Genomic DNA, 20,739 nt, shown 5'->3' on the forward strand with positions numbered 1-20,739 from the left:
CAATGTATTAGGCAATTTCTACTATGTGAAATTGAAATGTTTTTTGCATCAACAAAATGCAGTGAGGATAAGAATGAAAATTCCTGACTGGGGAAAAATTGTTTTGAGTTAAATATATCTCTGATTTAAGTTTGATATGCAAAATGTATAGAAATTGACACAGATGTAGAACAGAGAATCATTCTCCAACAGAAAAAAATAATCAAAGAATATGAACAAACAAATTCTTAAAAAAAAATGATAAAGATTACTTGAAATTGTTATGAAGAAAAATGCAAGTGAATAAATTCAGGTTTCACCTCACACCCAGCAAACTTGCAAAGGTAGCAAAAGATGGAATTATTTAATATTAGAGATGCTGTGAAAGATACTATAGCTGTAAATTAGTTCAAGCATGATTAAGAGTTATGCAACAACAAAAAGTGATTTAAATGCCCTATACTCTTGGACCTAGAGATCCTATTGCTACATATATACTATCCCAAAGAAGTCAAAAAGAAAGATCTTAAATATACATAAATATTAATGGTGACACTTTTGTGGCAGCAAAAAACTAGCAATAAAGAAGGTACCCATCAATTGGAGAATGTATTAATAAATTGTAGTACACAAATGGAATGAAATACTATTGCACCATAAAAAAGGGGATAATGAACAATTTAAATAAACATGGAAAGGCTTCTCTATGAACTGATACAAGATAAACAGAACCAAAAAACAACATACATGATTATAACACATGTAAAGAATATGACAAAACTGAGTTTTCTATAATTATATTGAGCAAGTTTGGCACCAAATGAATAAGAAAATTTGTACATTCTGTCAGATACAGCTAATGGGTTGGTTTTGCTTTAAAAATTGCTCAATCTGTCTTACAGGAAAACTTCACTGAGTGGGGGAGAATAAAGAAATCAATGAAATGGCGAAATCAAAAGTTATCACCAAGACTTTAGAAAAAAATAAAATGCTTAAGAGATACATGGGGCCAGCCAGCTGTAAATTTAAATGTCTCTTATGTAGGGAGAAACCATAAGAGTAATTATTCAACTGCCGATAACCCTATCCCAACTTTCCTGTCAGGTTATTCTCCCCTTACAACAAATGCACACCTGGCTCTGAATTATGGAGGAGTATTCATCACAGATACCGAGATCCTGCTCTCACCATTTCCTTCCAAATAACATGTGGCTATGGTTGCTTATTTTGTTTAAAATCTCAGTCAAGCAAAGCATTATCCCCTTGCTCCAGTAAAATTTCTCCCTCGTGGGGTATTGACTTTTCACGGTGATACTCATTTGGACTAAAGATCAGGCTTACTTAATATATAGGCAAGGTGAAATAAAGGAGTGGCTTTTCATTCTATGGTTATTTGAGAACATCTCCCTAAGTGTAGAGAATCCCATTTTACTGCCAGTTTTAATGCTACTACAGCATCACTCTCCAGAAATTTCAAGAGGGATATTAGTTTTTGACTTCAGGATATAGATTAAAATAATGGCTAAATCATTACTTAGATGACCGTCACGCCATCTTTGCCTTACTAATCTTTTACCACATAATCAGCTAACAGGTCAATGCCATGACAAAGTGATGACATTGTGTTCTACCTACAGGGTAAAGAATTAGACCTGACATCAAAAAGTTTTGCTAGATAGTGTCTTTCATTCTTATTTTGACACTGGTTAAATTTGGATTCAGAACTGCCAATTTCATGCAATGCCCTGTTAGCCAAAGAGCATTTTTTTTGTTCTTTCCATTTATAAAATAATCTCTGGTGATTTCTTTTTTTCTTTCAAAGACTGCTTTTAAGGCACTATGGGCAAGATTTTTTTCTGTTCTCCCTTCCACTTTAAAAGCAGTGACAGGTAGGATCCAAACCTGGATCTAGGAGTTATTTAAATTTATATATGCAGATGTTTTACATCCAATATGCTATTTACACCTTCCCCTGCATGGGGGGTGCCACTTTCAAGAAAATGAAAACAATAAGTATCTTTAGAAAAGTATAGCCAAAAGCTTTATGAGACTATTTCCTGAATCCTTATCACTACTCCTAAATATCCACTCAGAACCAATTCAGCAGTCAGAATGTACTTTCAAGGCCAGCATACAGACTAAAGTCCATAAACACTCAATAAGGAACCTATGGTCCATCTTCCCTTGGTAGCTTGCCAATTCAACAACATGCCTGCCACATTAATAATGTCTAGCACCAGCCTGGTTTCTCAATTTATTATGGCTGCTAAAATAAAAGTATACTGTCAAATGTATAGAACCAAGAACAAAATAGGCTTACAAGCTAATGCAAGTGTGACTATTTAACATTTCCAATCAATAAAGCATCCATGGTACTTTGATCCTCAAAGAGGATGCCACTCTCACAGTAATATGCTTTCTCAATCACTAACAGCACAATCTTATAAAATTTCCTAAAACAATACTAAATATTTATTGCTATATAGCCTAGAAATGTACAGGAAAATTGAAATAATGAAAAGAAATCATTAAAACAAAATAGATGTGACTGGTGCAAAATAGATAGCTGACATATGTCCTACATCTGGCAATATGAAAAGCAGCTCACACTTAGCTGGAATACATGCTTTCTTCAACCTACAAAAAAAGCAGACTGTCAATTAATTAGCCAGAGAGGGAGTGTAATAGGCCCTTTTTTCACTAGGTGGAGATATGCTCAAGCTACCAGCCAAATGTTTTCATCAAGGCATATGCAACACGCATGTGCATGCTTTCCAGGCGGTTTCAATCAATCCAATGTTCCCCAAATGCTATTCACCCATACCTCTCAGACCCTCTATTCTACACTCCTTTCCCTCCCCACTTCACCACGATGGGTGTAGCTGGGCAGGTTTAGCTGTCCTCAGTAGGCACTGTCAAATTATAATCTAGAGGAAAAGAAGATAAATATTGTGCAGAAAAATTAAATTACGGAAATATTCCCTTGGCTCTCAGTGGTTCCACCTTGATCCCATATGTGGGAAATCAGCTGTCAACTAACCTCATAACACTCAAGACAACTTGCTTTTCAGCAGCCACATGGTTTATTAAAACACAGTAAAGAAGCTATCACATAGCAAAGTTGTAAAGAAACTGCTTCCCTTGAGTCTTCCCCGAAACCTCCTTCCAACTTATAGACAAGGCAAAGAACAAAGGAAAGAACTGTTTCTGGAACTTGCTGATATCAACTCTATGAACAACCAACCAGAGGAAACAGGAGAAAAGGACTGAGGTTTGGGATCGGTCTTCTTGGCACGATCTCACCAGCAGCTCAACTTTCATAGGAACTACCATTCCTGTCCAGTCCCAGCCAAAGGTTCTCTCACAATAGTAACAGTCTGTGTCCCATTCTTCTGGCTCGACATTGTTCCATGGCACTGCAGTTATGTAAGTTCTGTCTCAATCCATCTTCCACCGTGCCCAACTTAGGCCACAGCTAAAACAGCCACAGCAAGCAGTCAATGGTGGTGGTCATCCATCTCACTGGTAGTATGGAGATAACAGCCTGAAAATGATAAACAAGGACAAAGAGGAAATAGAGATTTTGTCATATGTACATCTACATTTTCTTACCTTTTTATTTTGATCTCACAAACTGATTCTCCTCAATCAAGTTTCTAAACATCAGGAATACCTATGTCACGTCTCATGAATCTGCTACAAAGATATGGTACCATCATTTGCCAATTATTATCTATCCCCAGTTCATTACAAATGAAGTAAATTCCCATTTAATGTAGCAAATGCAATTAAATTTAAACTGATCAAACCTAAGATGCCAACACAGACAAAATTTATTAGAAAGGATCCTAATCAAGCCCTTCAGAAAAACACATTCGGTATTTAGTGATCCAATACCTTTTTTTCTTCCACAAAAACTGAAGACTTTATTAGAGAGTAAGTATTCCTGGGACCCTATCTCAAATTGAAGAGCACAGAAAAGACAATTTAAAGCTTTTGCACAATACCTCTACATCCTAGATCCCATATGCAGGTAATAAATCAAGAAAGGCAAACAATGCTCTCTTGGGAAACATGCTATGATTAGGATGGGGGTTCCTGACATTCCCAGGGTGAAGGTGAATTAGTCAGATTGTAGATGATATCGCCTCAGAACCAGGCAAGGAATACTCACTTTTTTTTTATTATTATTACTTAGGAATATTGTTAGGGGTGAGGAGAAAAATGTTGACTAGTTGAGGAAATGGAAGGCAGTACTTGGGCCCAGTTTCAGAGACATGTTACTAGTCTCCTCGAAAGGTGAGTTTCTTTCTTTGAAGGATGTGATGCATTTTCCAACCCCAGGGAGATGATGAAGTAGACTTCCAATTCAATGTTCACAGGCTGTCTTTCTCAAGTATACATATTGATCCCAGATCTGTGAAAATAAACTCAAAATGCATTATTAGTCTCTCCTTACGTTTCCAAGAAAAAGCACCAAATAAAATAAGGCAAGGGACCTACTCTTCCCCTTCACCCTGCCTGACATTCCAAGAATAATAATATCTCAATATATCTTTGTGTTTATATATACAGGCTCATTACAAAGCAGTATTTACATATACATAGGAAGACACAGAATCCGCAAAACAGGATGCAGAAGAATGAATATATCATTCATGATTTCAATAAGTCACTGTTCTTGTCCAGACATGGATGCCAATAGGTGGGACTCTCCATGACTTAAAATATTTAACCCAGACCACAACAGTCTATCCTCCTCACTTCTCACCCAATTTCACAAATAAGCATAAAATTATACAAACATAAAATTGCTTAATAAAATTCTATAAAAGGGACAAAAGATATTCTGGTATTTGTAATCAGTTTCTTTTGTGTATTAAAGGAACTGGCACTAGAAACAAAAGCTCAAAGGTACTGCTTAATCTATTATCACTGTTCTCAAATTATAATCTTCAGTTTTACTGCTAGCTAAATAAAGGAAATATCCCACTTCATCATAGAAGGACCATTTAGTTTCCAAAGATACATAAGCTATTTCTGATTCAGGAGTACTACACACATTTTTCTCCTACTTCCAGTTGTGGGAACATATCTTAAACCCCTATACTACTTTAGGGGTAGGTATCAGGATACTGAGGACTGATTTTTCACCATGATAATGAATGCCATTTCCCTGCAGATAATGTCTACACGCAAATGTTCGTCACCAAATCAATACTTCCAATGGGGAAGATGATAGTAGGTGGGGCCCTACACCCAGAGGAAGAGTTAGAAAACAGATTCTAAACATCAAAGAGGCCCATTAAAACAAGTCTAGTACCAGTCTTTTCCTGGATATCAGAGAATGGGGTCTAGGAATGCTTGGGGAAATCCTAGAGTAAGGCCATTTGTTTGTTGTGACTGTTACTAAATAGGGTCACAGCACAGTTTTTGAAAGGCACTTCATTACATTATTTGACTCCATCATTACAATTTATCATCTTTTTGCTTTTTTTACTCCCAACACTATCTCAGCTAGCCTTTTGTTGAAAATCTACTGGTTTTTCACAAGCAAGACATTTATAATCTTTCCCTACTCCATTTGGGAGAACATACCCAAGTCAGTCACAATACTTCCAACGCCCCACTACTACCAGCAGCAGCAGCAGCTGCTGTGCTCAAACTGCTTAATAAAACCTTTGGACAGCCCACTGTGTCACTTGGGAGCAGTTTGGGCAGGATGAGGTATTCTGGAGAATATCAAATGGTCAAATAAGAAACCTGAATCTTTCACTCTCTAGTTGTACTGCACAACACAGGCCAAAATATACAACCCTGATGAATGAAGTTAGGGTAAGGATTTTCAGGACTGCTACCCAAATGCTCTATTAGTTTTTCTAAGTCAATTCAAAAAATCACAAGTGGTAGCACTCTTCAAGGGGGTGTTTTGGAGAATTTCTTCCTGTCAGCCAAAAAAAGAGATTCACATGTTTGTAGAATTTGTTTCTCATCATCAAAGTTGGATTTCTCCCATGATGCAGATTCTTGGTCAATAAGACCAACCCTACTCATTCTCTGTAGGAAGCAATCAACTCTAGCAGTGGGTTCTCCATCCTGGATCCAAGCAGGAAGCTGACCATGGGAGTCTCAGTCTACTACCTAGAACCTCAAGTTCTATTGCTTTATTACTTCCCAAGAATAACTAGTGATTTCAAAGGTAATATCAAAATTATGGTTCTCCTTGAAGAAGCAGGAAGGAACATGTCATCATGCCCATTTTTTAACTTGTCCATTTCCTCATTCACTAAGTCATGTTGTCAGCTAAACATGCTGAAATAATGAAGAGGCTAATTTTTTAAATTGATAAAACTTCAGTTGATGAGATGCCAAGACACTGAAAGCCAGGAGTGTCTTCAACTCATCCTATTCTGCTTGAAGGTCCTGTTTCTAGATGAAAAGATATATAAGAGGCTAAAACAACAAAGAAACTAATTTTTCAACTGAAAAAACTCTTCTGTAGGCCAGATTCTCTACCAAAGCAGTAGAGGACAGTAGATACTATAATCCTTCAAAACCTCATTCCATCTAGGTATAAGGTCCTCTACCTCTGGGTGTAAAGGGATAGAAGGGACAAATACAATTAACAAGCTAATTTTTCAACAAATAAAACTTCTCAGTGGATTCTCCTTGTCCTGCCAAGTCACTGGAAATGAGAGATAGTCTTCCATACTTCACTCCAAGGACTGTCTGCTAGGGTAAAAGAGAATGTGATATTTTCTTTCTTTAAAAAAAAATTAATAGTAGTGTATTTTTCCAAATACATGCAAAGATAGTTTTCACCATACATCCTTGAAAAATTTTGCGTTCCAAATTTTTCTTCCTTTCTTATCCCCTTCCCTATGACATCAAGCAATCCATTATAGGTTAAATATGTGCAATTCTTCTAAACATATCTCCATATTTGTCATATTGTGCAAAAAAAATCGGATCAAAAGGGAAAAAAAGAAAGGGCAAAAAACAAGCAAACAAGCTACAACAACAAAAAAGTGAAAATAATATGCTCTGATCTACATTCAGTCTCCATGTTGCTCTCTGGATGTGGATGGCACTTCCCATCCCCAATCTAATGGAATTACCTTGAATCATCTCATTGTTGAAAAGAGCCAAGTTCATCACAGTTGATCACCACATAACCTTGTTACTGTGTACAATGTTCTCTCTTAGTTCTTCTAGGGAATGTGATATTTTCAAAGCTGCTGGTCTGCTCTTACAGTATCTGAGTTAGAAAGGTGTAAGGAGAGAGTGACTTAGTCAGATTATAAACAGTAGGATCCTAGCTTTACAGATGAGGAAATTGAGGTACTAGAAAGACAAGTGATTATGTCTGTGATCACAAAGCTATTATCAGAGGCAGGATTCACCCTCTCTGACCCAGAATCCAATAATCTTGCAAGACTACATTGTTCATTTTTACTTTTAAGTCTGGTTTTCATACTTATTAGCAAAGAAAAAAACTATAAGACTCCAAGATTACATATGGATATGAGATAAGGAAAGTTCTGTCTACTCTCCCATGAAGTTCTTCAGGTTAAAACTTAACTTTAAAAATGGAAATCCTGAAGTTTACTTTTAAAATTTTTGTGCTCTATTTAGTTCTTTCTCATCTCAGAAAAATCAGTTCTCAGAACTGATCCCTTTGCAGTTTTAAGACTGCAATAAACATTCTAAATCTAGAATTCACAATTCTTTCCAAATGTACATAGGCAAAGCATCAAGACACTGACAAACTGGGTAAAACTTAGCCAAGATTGTGAATATACAATTGTATCTATGGGAACTGAAAATAAATATGTATGACTACATTACTTCTCCTTATATTCTCTTCAATTACCCCTAGGGTTAATGAAAATGGCTTGATGGGTACTTTCTGTACATATATTCCAAGAGTTTCGTGACAAATCTTTTAACTTTGACAATAGTCTTCTTGGCAAATTTGTATCCAACAAGTCTCTTTTTGAACTCACAAATATAAATATACTAAGCACTGATCACACTGGAAACACGATTGAACAAAGAAAAACATGCAAATTCTTGTTCATCAAAAGAGAATAGCTCATTATGTGAAGTACTTAACTTGAACAACTTCTAAAAGTAAACCATATTTACCAGAGTTAAAAATGAAAAGGAATATACATAAGGGTGATAAACAGAGCTTAACTTCACAAGAGGCAAAATACACTAACAGAGTAGTAAAAGTGGAGGTTGCAACTTTCAGTGAAAGTATTTCCAAAAAAAGATGATGATAAATGCTGGAAGGGATGTGGGAAAACTGGGACACTACGACATTGCTGGTAGAGTTGTGAACTGATCCAAACATTCAGGAGAACAATTTGGAACTATGCCCAAAGGACAATCACACTGTGCATACCCTTTGATCCAGCCGTGTCTCTACTGGGATTATATACTATAGAGATCATACAAAAGGGAAAAGGACCTACATGTGCAAAAATGTTTGTGGCAGCCCTTTTTGTAGTGGCAAGGAACTGGAAATTGAGTGGATTCCCATCAGTTGAAGAATGGCTGAATAAGTTATGGTATATGAATGTTATGGAATATAATTGTTCTATAAGAAACAACCAGCAGATTGATTTCAGAAAGACCTGGAGAGACTTACATGAACTGATGCTGAGTGAAATGAGCAGATCCAGAACACTGTACACAGTAACTCGATGGTCAACTGTGATGGACTTGGCTCTTTTCAACATTGAGATGATTCAGGTCAATTCCAAAAGACGTGATGGAGAGAGCCATCTACACCCAGAGAGAGGACTGTGGGAGCTGAGTATGGAATACAACATATTATTTTCACCTTTGTTGTTGTATGCTCACATGTTTTTTTTCTCATTTTCCTTTTTCATCTGATTTTTCTTGCACAGCATAATAAATGTGGAATTCTGTTTAGAAAAATTGTATATGTTTAACCTATACTGGATTATTTGTGGTCTAGGGGAAGGGGGAAGGAGAGAGAGAAGGAAAAAGATATGGAACCCAAGGTTTTATAAGGGTGAATGTTGAAAACTATCTTTGCAAGTATTTCAAAAAATAAAAAACTATTATAATAAAAAAGAACACAGTCTTTCCAAAAGATAAAACAAAGCAACAATACCTTTCCCCATCCTCCTGTCCTCAAAAAGGACCTTAATGTGGCTCTTTCCAACAATGAGATGATTCAGGCCAGTTCCAATGATCTTATGATGAAGAGAGTCATTTACACCCAGAGTGAGGACTGTGGGAACTGAGTGTGGTTCACAACACTCTTTTTGTTGTTGTTTGCTTCCATTTTATTTTCTTTCTAATTTTTTCCCTTTTGATTTTTCTTGTGCAGCAAGATAATTGTATAAATATGCATTCATATATTGGATTTAACATATTTTTCACCATATTTAACATATATTGAATTACTTGCCAACTAGAGGAGGGAGTGGGGGAAGAAAGGAAAAATCAGAACACAAAGTTTTTCAAGGGTTAATGTTGAAAAATTATTCATGCATGTTTTGAAAATAAAAAGCTTCAATAAAAAAGGACCTTAAGAATCAAATGAGAGAGATTGAAGAAAAAAAATGAACCATCCAAGAAAAAGATTATGAAAAGAAAGTCAATCAACTAGAAAAAGAGATCCAGACTCAAGGGAAAAAAAAAGATTCTTTGAAAATTAGAATTGGGCAAGGGGAAACCAACGAGGCTATAAGAGACTAAGAAATAACAAAACAAAGTATATAGAATGAAAAAATAGAAGAGAATATGAAACATCTAATAAAAAACACAAATCTGGAGACAGATCACAAAGAAAAAACATAGTAAAACTATCTGAAAGCTGTGACCAAAAAAAAAAAAAAAAAAAAAGAACCCTGATACAATAGTACAATAATCAAAGAAAATTGTCCTGAAGTGATAGAAGAGGGAAAGGTAGAGATAGAAAAAAATCCACTGATCACCAACATATAGTAGCATTAACGCTAAATTTCAAAACCCCTAGATTGAAGAGAAAATTTTACAAGAAACAAAAACAAAAACGCCAATTTAAATATTCTGGAATCACAATTAGAATTATACAGGACTTATCAGCAGTCACAATAAAAGAATGCCTGGAATATGACATATCAACAATCAAAAGAACTAGGCCTACAGCTGAAATGATCATATCCAGAGAAATTAATTTGAAAAAAAATTGAACCAAAAAGAAAGGACATTCCATCAACTCTCAGAATTTCAGGACTTTGTTTCAAACAAATCTGAACTCAATAGAAAATTTAATATATAAGAACCAACATCAATGACTAACTTCAAGGGACTCAATCAAGATAAATTCTATGTTTTATACATGGAAATATATACCATATATCTAAGACTGACATTAGTAATGATGCTATGAGAATTCAATGCAAAGTTGACACAAAGTAGATGAGGGAGGGAGGCTAGAAGATCTGAAAACCTACTCACATCAGAAATGGGTTAAATAAAAAAGTATATACATACGTATAGATATACACACACACACACACATATGACACCCTTCAAAAAAAGGAAACAAGGGGGAAGGGAATATCATAAGGTGGGATATAGAAGGGCATGGGACAAGGTGTATAGATGAATGGGAAAGGGTTTTTTATAAAGGGTGGCATGGAATAAGATAGGGTAAAAGAGGATTTTTAAATTAACAGGAGTGGAATAATGTGTGCAGATTAATGGGAATGGGATAAAAAGAGGGAGAAAAAGTTGGGAAGAAGATAGGGGAGGGATTCATAGGGGGTGGAGATTAGAGTACAACTCTAACAAGTAGAAGAGTTAGCAGGGACAGGAAATAAAGAGATATACACAAACACAATGATAAGGAAAAGAATTTATTAGGGAAAAAAGACAGGGGTAGTAATTGTTGATTGATAGGATTCTTACAAGGTGCTAAGTAAGTGGAATTGAAGAGACATTGGTTAAATCTAGTTTAGCATTGAGTTAATCCTACAACAAATAATGGTTTCCTAGTGATATAATGACTGGTATATACTCAGTGTGGAACATATGAGGGGGAGCTGTCAGGGCCAGAAAGGACAAGCCCACTAGAAGCTCTTGGAGGAGGAGACAAATTCATTCCATATTCCACTTTTGTCTGGCTGGAGACGGAAGCACAAACCTTTGGATTTGGAGACATTTGGAGGGAGGACTAGAGGCAGGAGCTCTCGGAACCAAGGAGAGAGATAGGCCTCTAAGAAAGCTAACCAGGCCCAAGGAAGGAGACAAGACTTTGAAGGAGACAATGAAGGATTTGGACTTTAACTCCTGGCTGCATTTGGGGCGATTACTAAACTGAAACTAAGGCTGCCTCCAGAAGTCCCCCAAGAAACCTGCTTCCAGAGAACATTATATTTTAGAGAAGAATATTACAGTTGATCTCAAAGTTAAACTGAAAAGATTCAATCAAGAGAAAAACTTAAATGATTGTGTGTGTGTATAGATAGATAGATAGATAGATAGATTTATGTATGGGGGGTATGTGTTAGAATCCTTACAAGGTGTTAAGTCACTAGAGTTGATAGAAACAATGCTTATGTAATTGGTTTACACCTTTGAGAGTTCACACATTGGAGTTCACAAGTCAGGAGATATCTAAGTTTACACCTCCCACAATCCCACTCTCTCAGAGGAGGAGTCAATCTTTGGGTTCACACCTTTAAGAGATCATATATAAGAAGCTCTCAGTCTCAGTGAGGGTCAGTTGGAGATATTGAGAGCCAGGAGTCAGTGGGAGAATCAGTTGAAGAGACTGAAAGCCAGTTGAGGGGATTGAGAAGCCAGGAGTCAGAGTTGAGCTAGAGGCAGAAGCTGGCAGAGGCAAAAGACTAGCAATGAGAACTCTTGGAACCAAAGCTAACTGGGCTATTTTTGAAGAGACAATAAAGAACTACTTTTAACACCTAGCTGCATTTGAGGTGATTATTGATTTGAACTGAACCTAAGACTGCCTCCAGAAACCTCCCCAAGAAACCTGCTCCCAGAGAGAATGATCATATTTATACAAAAGAAGACCACAGGTATGTGCAGGTGTGTGTGTACAAACACACACAAATACATCCATACTTAACTGCAGCCCACTTGGAGATGGTGGGGCGTAAAGATGAAAGGGGGAAAAAAAGTAAAAAGTGTACAACAGAGAACAAAAAGAAAACTTATGAGGAAATAAAGATGGATAATCACGAATAAGTCTTCTAACATATGTTTTCTTGGAATGGAAATTTATTGTTGCGTATTTTAAATACTCCCTGACGTTCTGCTCAGCCTGACAATGGTTGTTATGGTTGTTTTCTTTTTTTTTTTCTTATTTTGTATTTGTTTTAAATAATTTTTAAAGATTAAAAAAAAGCTCAAAATGATGACTGAGTTTGATGGTACACAAACAGCAGTTAAGCCCTCCATATGTAGGTGCCACTCACTGCACAAGCTCTTCTGGAACTTGTCTAAAAAGAATACATTCATGTGTTCTCTCCAACACTCACTTTCTTCCCAGTGCTGCACTTTCCTGTGCTCTTCCCAAAAAAGCAGCATCACTTGTAAGTACTGATCCTTTAATCATGCTCAACAGATAGAACCAGAAAAATCGAGCTCCATGGCCCCATCTGTGGGTTGGAGTACAGGAAAATAAGTCAGTGAAGGAGGCAGAAAGCAACTTTCTAAAACAAATTATGAGCTCAAGAGTTTGGTGTGATGGCTAGTTAATCAGAGAAAATAAGCATATCTTATTTTTTCTCCTCAATGAATAACTAACTGATCTTCAGTTCTTCTAGAAGCTCAGATCCTGAGTAAACACTGCCCCCCCCACAATTCTATTCTCTGTCATCAGACAAGTTTCTATTGTCAATACTCAAGGATGTGCCAGATGTTACCTACCAACTATAAACCACAGCAGTGAGAAATAGTATCTTTCAATGTATAAACCATGGTGTGAAATACCTTCATAGAAGTAATCCTTTTTTTGGGTAGAGGGGGGATATGAGAAGATATGGGATACTCACCCTTCTCCGTTTCCAGAAATAAAACTTTTAAAAATCCCTTTAAAAACCTTTAAAGCCCCAAAACAAGTTCAACAAATAACTTTCTGGCACATGTTTGCTGGTTTATTTGGTGTTTTATACAATACAATAAACATGAGTTCACTCATTGTGCCACCTTTATTTAGGATTGGGATTTAAATTCACTCCTCTTCTGCCTTAGTTTCCTCAGTTATACTGGAAAGATATATTAATGTCGGTGAGGGGAAAGCATTGCAACAATACGATTTGTTTTGTAAATGTCTTTTCATACCCATAGTTAACATTTACATAATACTTTCACAATCTGTCTCCAACCTAAACTGGCTCTAACCCTAAATTTCCAGACTGATTGCCCATTAGACCCTGCCCTCATGCTTTCGTCCTAACTTCCAGGCTTCTTTCAAGTCCTAGCTAAAATCCCACTTTCTGCAGAAAGCCCTTCCAATCTCTTAATTATGCCTTCTCTCTGTTGATGGTTTCTAATATATCTAGTATAAGGCTTGTTTGTACATAATTATTTGCATATTGTCCAAAAATTAGATTGTGAGTTCAAATAGACTTTGTGTCCTCAACATTTATCACTGTGCCTGGCATAGAGTAAAGCCTTTAATGTTTACTAACTGCCATGATTATATTCCTTATATATAACGTTCTACCTCATTTCTCCATGCTTTTGCTAGAGTTGTACCCACTGTCTATAGCTTCATTTAAGGAAGAGCCCTAGGACTTTCTTGATACCCTCAATTGTTAATGTGTTCCCCACCTAACCCCTAAACTACTTTCTATTTAGTTTTGTACATGTTGCATGTCTCCCTTACCCCCAGAGGAATGAGTAGCAAGGACTAGTTTGTCTTTTGTACCCTCAGGTCCTACTATCATGCCTGACACAAAAATAAGTGCTTCAAAACTATTTGAAGAACAAATCAGACCATTTGACTCCAGGCCCAAAATTGTATCCCTAAGATCCCTTACCTCTAGGACTATGTAGGAATAATAGACTCAGGTGCCTGATCTGTTATCGAGAGAGCTGTGCCTAGGAGTCCAGATGTAGGGCTTTATACTAGGCCTCTATGACTTCCCAGAACCAGAAGCTAAGATATCAAATTCATCACTTCCAGAATCCAGTCTAAGAACAACTTATACCAACTTGATACTGCCTGGATCAGAACCTCAGAACCAAGCTACTATCTACAGGTATTGAACCTCAGCCATCAGGTTTATCTACAAAATCAGAGCCTTAGATCCCTCACCTTCATGGTCAAAGGCTCAGACACCAGACCCTCACCTCAAGGACCAGACCTTTAGAGACCAGGGCCTTCATTTCCAGGAAAATAGCTTTGAATGCTACAGTATCTCACACTGTCTTACACACAGCAGATACTTAATAAATGCTAGTTAAATAAATTAACTCAGACTCCTTCCCTTTCAGTAGAATTAGCAAATAACACCACTGAAACTCATACAGCCTAGCTGAGGAAAAATAGCAGCATCAAGTAACTTAGCCATAGAGGAGATGATCAATAGTTGTGGAGTGTTCAAAGTCTGGAATCCAGTGTGGTGACAGCTAGCAACGTATAGAACATCTAGTGGAAGTCACTGAATTACATATAACAGACCAATGATACCACTGAAATTTTCATTTTCTTAGACACTCAGTTGATAATCCTATAGAGGTGACCACAGATAATTTGTGGTTATTCTTTGGTTTTCTTTTTAGTTTTTATCAAGCATCAGGAGGAGGAGGAATAGAAGACAGAAGAAGGAAGGGATGAGGAGGGAGGAGAGAATCCAGAAACTGAAGCATAACTTGATAGACACCTTTATGCTTATAAAAGCAGAGTGAGGATGTCAAATACATAAACTGTGCCTATGATGATGATATAGATCTTCTCCAAATGCTGAATAGCATTTATATTTTTTTTTGGGGGGGGGGTCTGGTAAGGCATTTGGGATCAAGTGATTAGTTCAGGATCTCACAGCTAGCAAGTGTTAAGGAGGTCCCATTTAAACTCAGGTCCTCCTGACTTCAGGGTTGCTGCTGTAGTAACTATATCTAGCTGCCCCAATTTGAACCCCCCCCCCATAACAGTGAACTTAAATATCATTCTGAACTTTTGAATTTAGGACATGTGAGGACTAAAGATCCCTTGAAAAATTAAATAATAATGATTAGGAATGATACTAGAGAGAAGAGAGAGTTTTCTGTACAGTTCCTGAAACACTATAGCTGATCACAGATCTTCATTTGAGCTGTTAACTTCTTACCACTGACTGGTCAAGCATTTAAAGAATAAAGAAAAACTATCTAAAATTTTCTTTTCCTCACTTACTCTTGGTTAGACTATTAAATTAAGCTTGTAATTTAGATGTACAGGATGGTCTTCATGTTATAAGAATAAAATGCTTTCGAGTTAATACTTTGAAGAATACTTAACAGACCTAATTAGGTTCTACACCAAAATGGCACAAAGGATATCTAGCATGAACAAGTCATTTGTCTTTCTAGGAATCCATTCTATTATTCACCTTCCACCAAACTGATAAACTATCATGCACTTACAAAACTGGGTCCCTTCACATCCATATTGCCCCCTAGGCAGCATCTCCCCCATCTAGCTCTTACCAGATTCCACCACATCACACAAAGTGGCCATGGCCATATGCATTTGCTGGAAGCCCCCTACTGTGGACTAACCTACCACTTTCTTGTTTTTGTTTTTTAATTTTTAATAGTATTTAATTTTTCCCAATACATGTAAAGATAGTTTTCAACATTCATTTTCCTAAGACTTTGTGCTCAAAAAAACTCAGTATTTTAGGAAACAAAAAAAATTAGAGTAAGATATCACACTCAGAAATAAATAGGTTTTTATGAAGTAACTAAATTTTTTGAGGGAGAGTTGCAAATTTTCCCTCTCCAATACAGCAAATAGTTTGATATTGAACTTACCACTTTCGAAGGCAGCCTATTCCCTATGTGGCTGTTAGGAATGTTAGCTTATTTCTTTCTATCAAGTTTAAGTCCCTGGATTCTTAGATCTGCATTCTGCAATCAAGCCAAAAGGCCTAAACCTTCTTCCAAGAAGTTATTGTTGCAATTTTGTAAAACAATCAAAAAAAAAAAAAAAAAACCATGAAAGTTGGTGTCTACCTAAAAAACACATGCCCTTACTCAAAGACCTCCAGCAAGAAAAGACTTGAACTCTCCTGGGTAGCACAATGGGCCTCCATATCGCTTTGTTTGCGTTTCCTTCTGGCCGAATGTGGAGCCTGAACACCATTGTCTGTCCTAATTCTGCCGTTCTATGACGGCCATCCAGTGGCGCACTCCATCCTTCTCGCTGAGTAAGTGTCCTCCACTAGTTGACTAACACCGTAGAAAGTCTACTAAGAGATGGTAGGGCATCAAGTTTAAAAATATGAGTAGCAGGTCGGAGAGGTGGGCTAGGGAAATGGGGCAAGAAGGGACACTCACATTCTCCTGCAACGGCAGCTTGTGCTCTGCCCCTTCCTTCCACCAAAAAGGCCACCGGACGTCGATGGTCCGTGCTCCAGGCTTGAGGGCCAGCTCCGCGAGGAACATATCCCGTGTCGGCCCCTTCGGAGAGTTCTGACGTCTAAGAGGCTCGTCCTTCCCCGTGGGAGCTCGCCCAGAGCAGGATCGCAAGCCAAATCCTTCTCCACGGCGTCTCCTTCCCAATCTGACAGGGGCTAATAAGGATGGACTGGGGAGGGGAGGGGGGTTTTCTGGGGGAGGGCGAGTGTGGAGGGGGGAAAGGAAAGGTCTTGAGAAACAAATCTTCCCAGCCAGGGTAAGTGAGGGTGGGAAAAGCGCTGAGGTTATCGAGGCACGCTGTCTAGAGGAGGTTGGAAGTCTTCTTCCCGCCTTTTTTCCCCACCGTCTTCCCCCAATCTGGCTGATCTCTTCCTCCCCAACTCAAGTGGCCACTTTTTTTACCCCTCTGAGGAAAAAGATTAGAGGGAGACAACCCCTCTCCCCTTCCCTTGCTCTCCTTCCCCAGCCGCTCCATTCCCCACCCAGGCCATCGCCTTTCCGTCAGCCCAAGTAGCGTCCCACGCTGAGAAAAGTAGAGCGAACTTTCCCTCTACATTCTACTCACAGACTACCTCCGCCTCGGGACGCTCCGCCGTGAGCGCATGCTCAGTGGGCTCCAACGGCCGCCCCACCCGATTCTGAACATCCCCCTCCCTTCGGTTGGAGTCTCAGAACCCGAAGGTTTCGTCAGGGTTCGAAGCGCATGCTCAGTCCCTTTACGGAAGCCGGCTAGGGAGGAGTTGGGGGTGGGGGGGGGGAAGAGGAGGCGGCCTCTCAGGCCTCGGGAGGAGGAGAAGGGGGAGGAGGAGGAGGAGGCTGAGGCATAGGAGGAAAGACACGGACCCGGAGCAACGGCGGGACGGGTAGCACCATGAATCCGTTGTGACGCCCGACTGGAGCGGTGTCGGGGAAGAAGGAGAGGAGTGAGCCGCGAAGTTTTTCGCCATGAACCTGAGGGGCCTCTTTCAGGACTTTAACCCAAGGTGAGGCCGCGCAGCGCCCCCCGGGAAGTAAAGGGCCAGGGACACCGGGAGGGAAGAAGCTGGAGATGGGGGGAAGCAGCGAGAACAGCTTTGGGGGGAACCAGGAAAGAGATCCCGGGGCTCGATCTGTGGGCCCCACTGCTTTCTCTCCCCCTATTTAAAGGTCCTTCCCTAGAAACGACCCCTATTCCCCTTCATTTTCCTGACAATACCATCAATTCCCCTGACCCTCCTAGGCCAGACGTTGACCGTCTGCCTTCAACTTGTTTGTCAGTTTATACACACGGACACACAGACACACACTGCCAACAGATCGCTTCCACGCCTTTCCCCCCCACCCCCCCTTCATTGTTTTCACCACTTCCTTCTCGTTGTCTTGTTCTTTCCTTCTCTCACCCCCTCTGCCCTCCAGGGCACAGCATCAAACCTCTTTCGTTTCACCCTTGTGTTACCACCCTGCTCTTTCACCCCTAAGGTTTCCCTTGATTTTTCAACCCTATCCTTTGATCTCCCTTAATTTTCTTTTGTTCATTTATCTTGCTGAATTTATATCTGGAACCCAGCCTGGAACTGATTGCAAGATACACGGGGACTTGCCTTACATAGAATCTTTTAATGAGAAACTTAGAATTTTCCACCTTCTTACTTCAGTATACTGTTTGATAAGTGTTGCTAGAGCCTTCCCTCTGTGATTACTTCCCATTTACACTGTGTGTCTGTGTGTGTAAAACATATGTATGCAATTGTTTGAATCTTGTCTCCCTCATTAAATTAAATGCCTTTTGAGAGTAGACTGATTTTGCCTTTTTTTGAATCCCAGAGCTTAGCACAATATTGACAACATAGCATGGGCTTAATAAATGTTCCTTGACTGACTGAAGCAAGAACTAGGTTCCTCATTTCAGATAACTGAGACAGAGAAGTCATGATTTTCCTCACCACATTAGTAATGAACCAAACTTCCTATATACAGCAGTGCCTCTGTGGAACCTGCACCCCATAATCTAGACAAAAGTCCTGTGGCAAGCAAAAGGTCATTGGATGTTGCGTAACAGAGATAGATGGCTTACTTTGTAGTGGATTGTAAGAGAGAGAATGTATGTACCTTATGTGTATGTGTCTGTGTGTTATAGAAATGGGCTGCATCATCATTGGCTTCGTAGGTATGTCATATGGGGAACAGAGGACTTTTTCAAAACTTCAGAAATGACTTTTGCACTACTAGGAAAGCAACTAAGAGCTAGGGTTGATCCCCATTCATTCATTCATTTACCAAACACGTTAAGTGCCTGCTGTTTGCCGAGCATGGTACTAAAGGAGAGGGGAAGATCCCGCAAAGTCTAAATAAAACATAGATTTCTGTCTAAGTGTTTGTGGGGGGGTGGGATGGAACTGGTATACATTACACACTAAGTGCATTAGAGAATTTCAAAACAATGAAGGGGATTAGGGAGAACCTCTTGGAGAAGGTGATGTTTAAGATGGGCTTTAAAGGATAAAGTTAGAAATGTAAGATAAGAAAGGGCCTAGGGAGTGGCTCTCCAGATTTAGGGAATTCTGTGAACAGAGATGTAGATGAGGTGGAGGTGGAGAACAGCATATGATGCCTAAAGAAAAGTAAAATGAAGTTATGATAGCATTGTGGGGGCCCATGAATGCTAGAAAAAAGGAATTTGACCCTGATTTGATAAGCAATGAAAAAAAAAAACACTCAGGATATTTGAGGAATGGTGTGATAAGATGTATGGAGACAAAAGAATTTTGGTAACATAAAGAATTGATTGAAGGTGCAGAATCAGAAAGGAAGGACCAAAAAGTAATGAGTTTTAGTTTTAGTTTCTTTAGATAATGAGAACACTAATTAAAAGCTGAGCTCTTGGTACATTGGACAGAATACTAGTTTTGGAGTGGAGGATCTAAATTCAGATCCTCTGTTATCTTGTACAAATAACTTAATCTCCCTGGACCCAGGTTTCCTTCCTTATCAGTAAAATGAGGGACTTGGAGCAGATAAACTCCAGGTGGGTGGGTGGGTGGGTGGGGGTGCCCCAGGGAAGCAAGCATTCTGCTCTAGAGTTTAGAAACCTGCTTTGGACCTGGAGCCACTCCTCTATTTGTCTTATCTATCAGTACTGGAAGTTGGATCTCTCACCAGAAATGTGACTGATTGTATAGCACTTCCTTGTCAAAAAGTGTTCCAAAATTCATTGGATAATAATCCAACAATTCAGAATTCAAAAGGAATTGGAAGTAATTATCTATGGCATAACACTGGATTGGGAAGTCAGATGACCCTGGGTTCAGATCCTTGCCTCTTTGTGACCTGGGATCTACATGATCTCCAAGGTCCCTTCTACCTTCCAACCTGTAAATTCTCTGACTAAAGGGATTAACAAGGAGAACTTTGCTGCTGGAGGTACAGAAATATTAGCTGGAGGGTTTGTTTTCTATTTTTGAAACATTTTGGGTATGTTGAGTTTTTTTTTGAAATTAGTATAAGAAAATTTCATATCTCCAAATACAGATATGCCAATCATAAACTTATAATTATTTTAATTCTACTACCACCTATACATTCTTGAAATCTTTAATTTTTTTGTGTCATGGTTTTAACTTTTATACTATATTTTTGTATTAGCACACTTGGAATTCATTGAGAATGAACTGGGTTATATAGAGATTCCATTATTTTTTTCTCTTGAAACTTAAGATGGTTGATTGATAATGTTAACAAATCAGTTTAGTGAGATTAAGGCATAGAAAGGTTGTAGTCAGCATTATCAAAAAGAGTTTGAGATGTTTTGCACAATAGACTTGCCTTTTAAACATCCTTTCATACATGTTATGAAAGGTCCTTCAGATACATACCAGGTGCTTTTCAACAAACATTAGGCCCCAACTGTGTTCCAGGCATAGCAATAACCTGGTGTAGTGCAAAGAGTTCTGGGCTTTAAATAAGGAAGATGTCAGTAAAGTGCCACCAAGATACAGTATCACAGTGACATTGAGCAAGTTACTTAACCTCAGACAATTCCTCAGGAACCCATTCCATGATTTAATAGATGTCAGCCTTGATTGGCATTTCCTATTCCCAGCTGGTGGGTAAGGATATGTCAGGCATTGTTCTAGGTACAGAAAGATGAAAAACCACACATAC

General features: G+C 38.6%; 1 protein-coding gene and 1 long non-coding RNA gene across 4 annotated transcripts in view; one reads left to right on the forward strand and one right to left on the reverse strand.

Moving 5' to 3' along the window:
- Nucleotides 1-244: 244 nt before the first annotated feature.
- LOC105751072 lies at nt 245-17,279 on the reverse strand. 2 transcript variants are annotated; one of them, XR_004230472.1, is made up of 4 exons: nt 17,165-17,279; nt 16,519-16,790; nt 4,154-4,396; nt 246-3,523 (listed from the first exon to the last, which is right to left on the reverse strand). It is a non-coding gene; the product is annotated as an uncharacterized LOC105751072 (long non-coding RNA). The 2 variants fall into 2 exon arrangements; XR_002770704.2 differs by having other exon boundaries at nt 245-3,523; nt 16,519-17,277.
- Nucleotides 17,280-17,360: 81 nt separating this feature from the next.
- Nucleotides 17,361-20,739, forward strand: part of TMEM185A (transmembrane protein 185A) — a 28,354-nt gene continuing 24,975 nt past the window's right edge. Inside the window, exon 1 of one of the 2 annotated variants that reach the window (XM_031945221.1) lies at nt 17,361-17,582. In XM_031945221.1, coding sequence (XP_031801081.1) covers nt 17,545-17,582 — 38 coding nt within the window. In that variant the 5' untranslated portion in view covers nt 17,361-17,544. The remainder of the gene's footprint in view (nt 17,583-20,739) is intronic. The other variant, XM_031945222.1, reaches the window with a different exon arrangement.

Source organism: Sarcophilus harrisii, chromosome X, assembly GCF_902635505.1.
Source record: "Sarcophilus harrisii chromosome X, mSarHar1.11, whole genome shotgun sequence".
Classification (NCBI taxonomy): domain Eukaryota; kingdom Metazoa; phylum Chordata; class Mammalia; order Dasyuromorphia; family Dasyuridae; genus Sarcophilus; species Sarcophilus harrisii.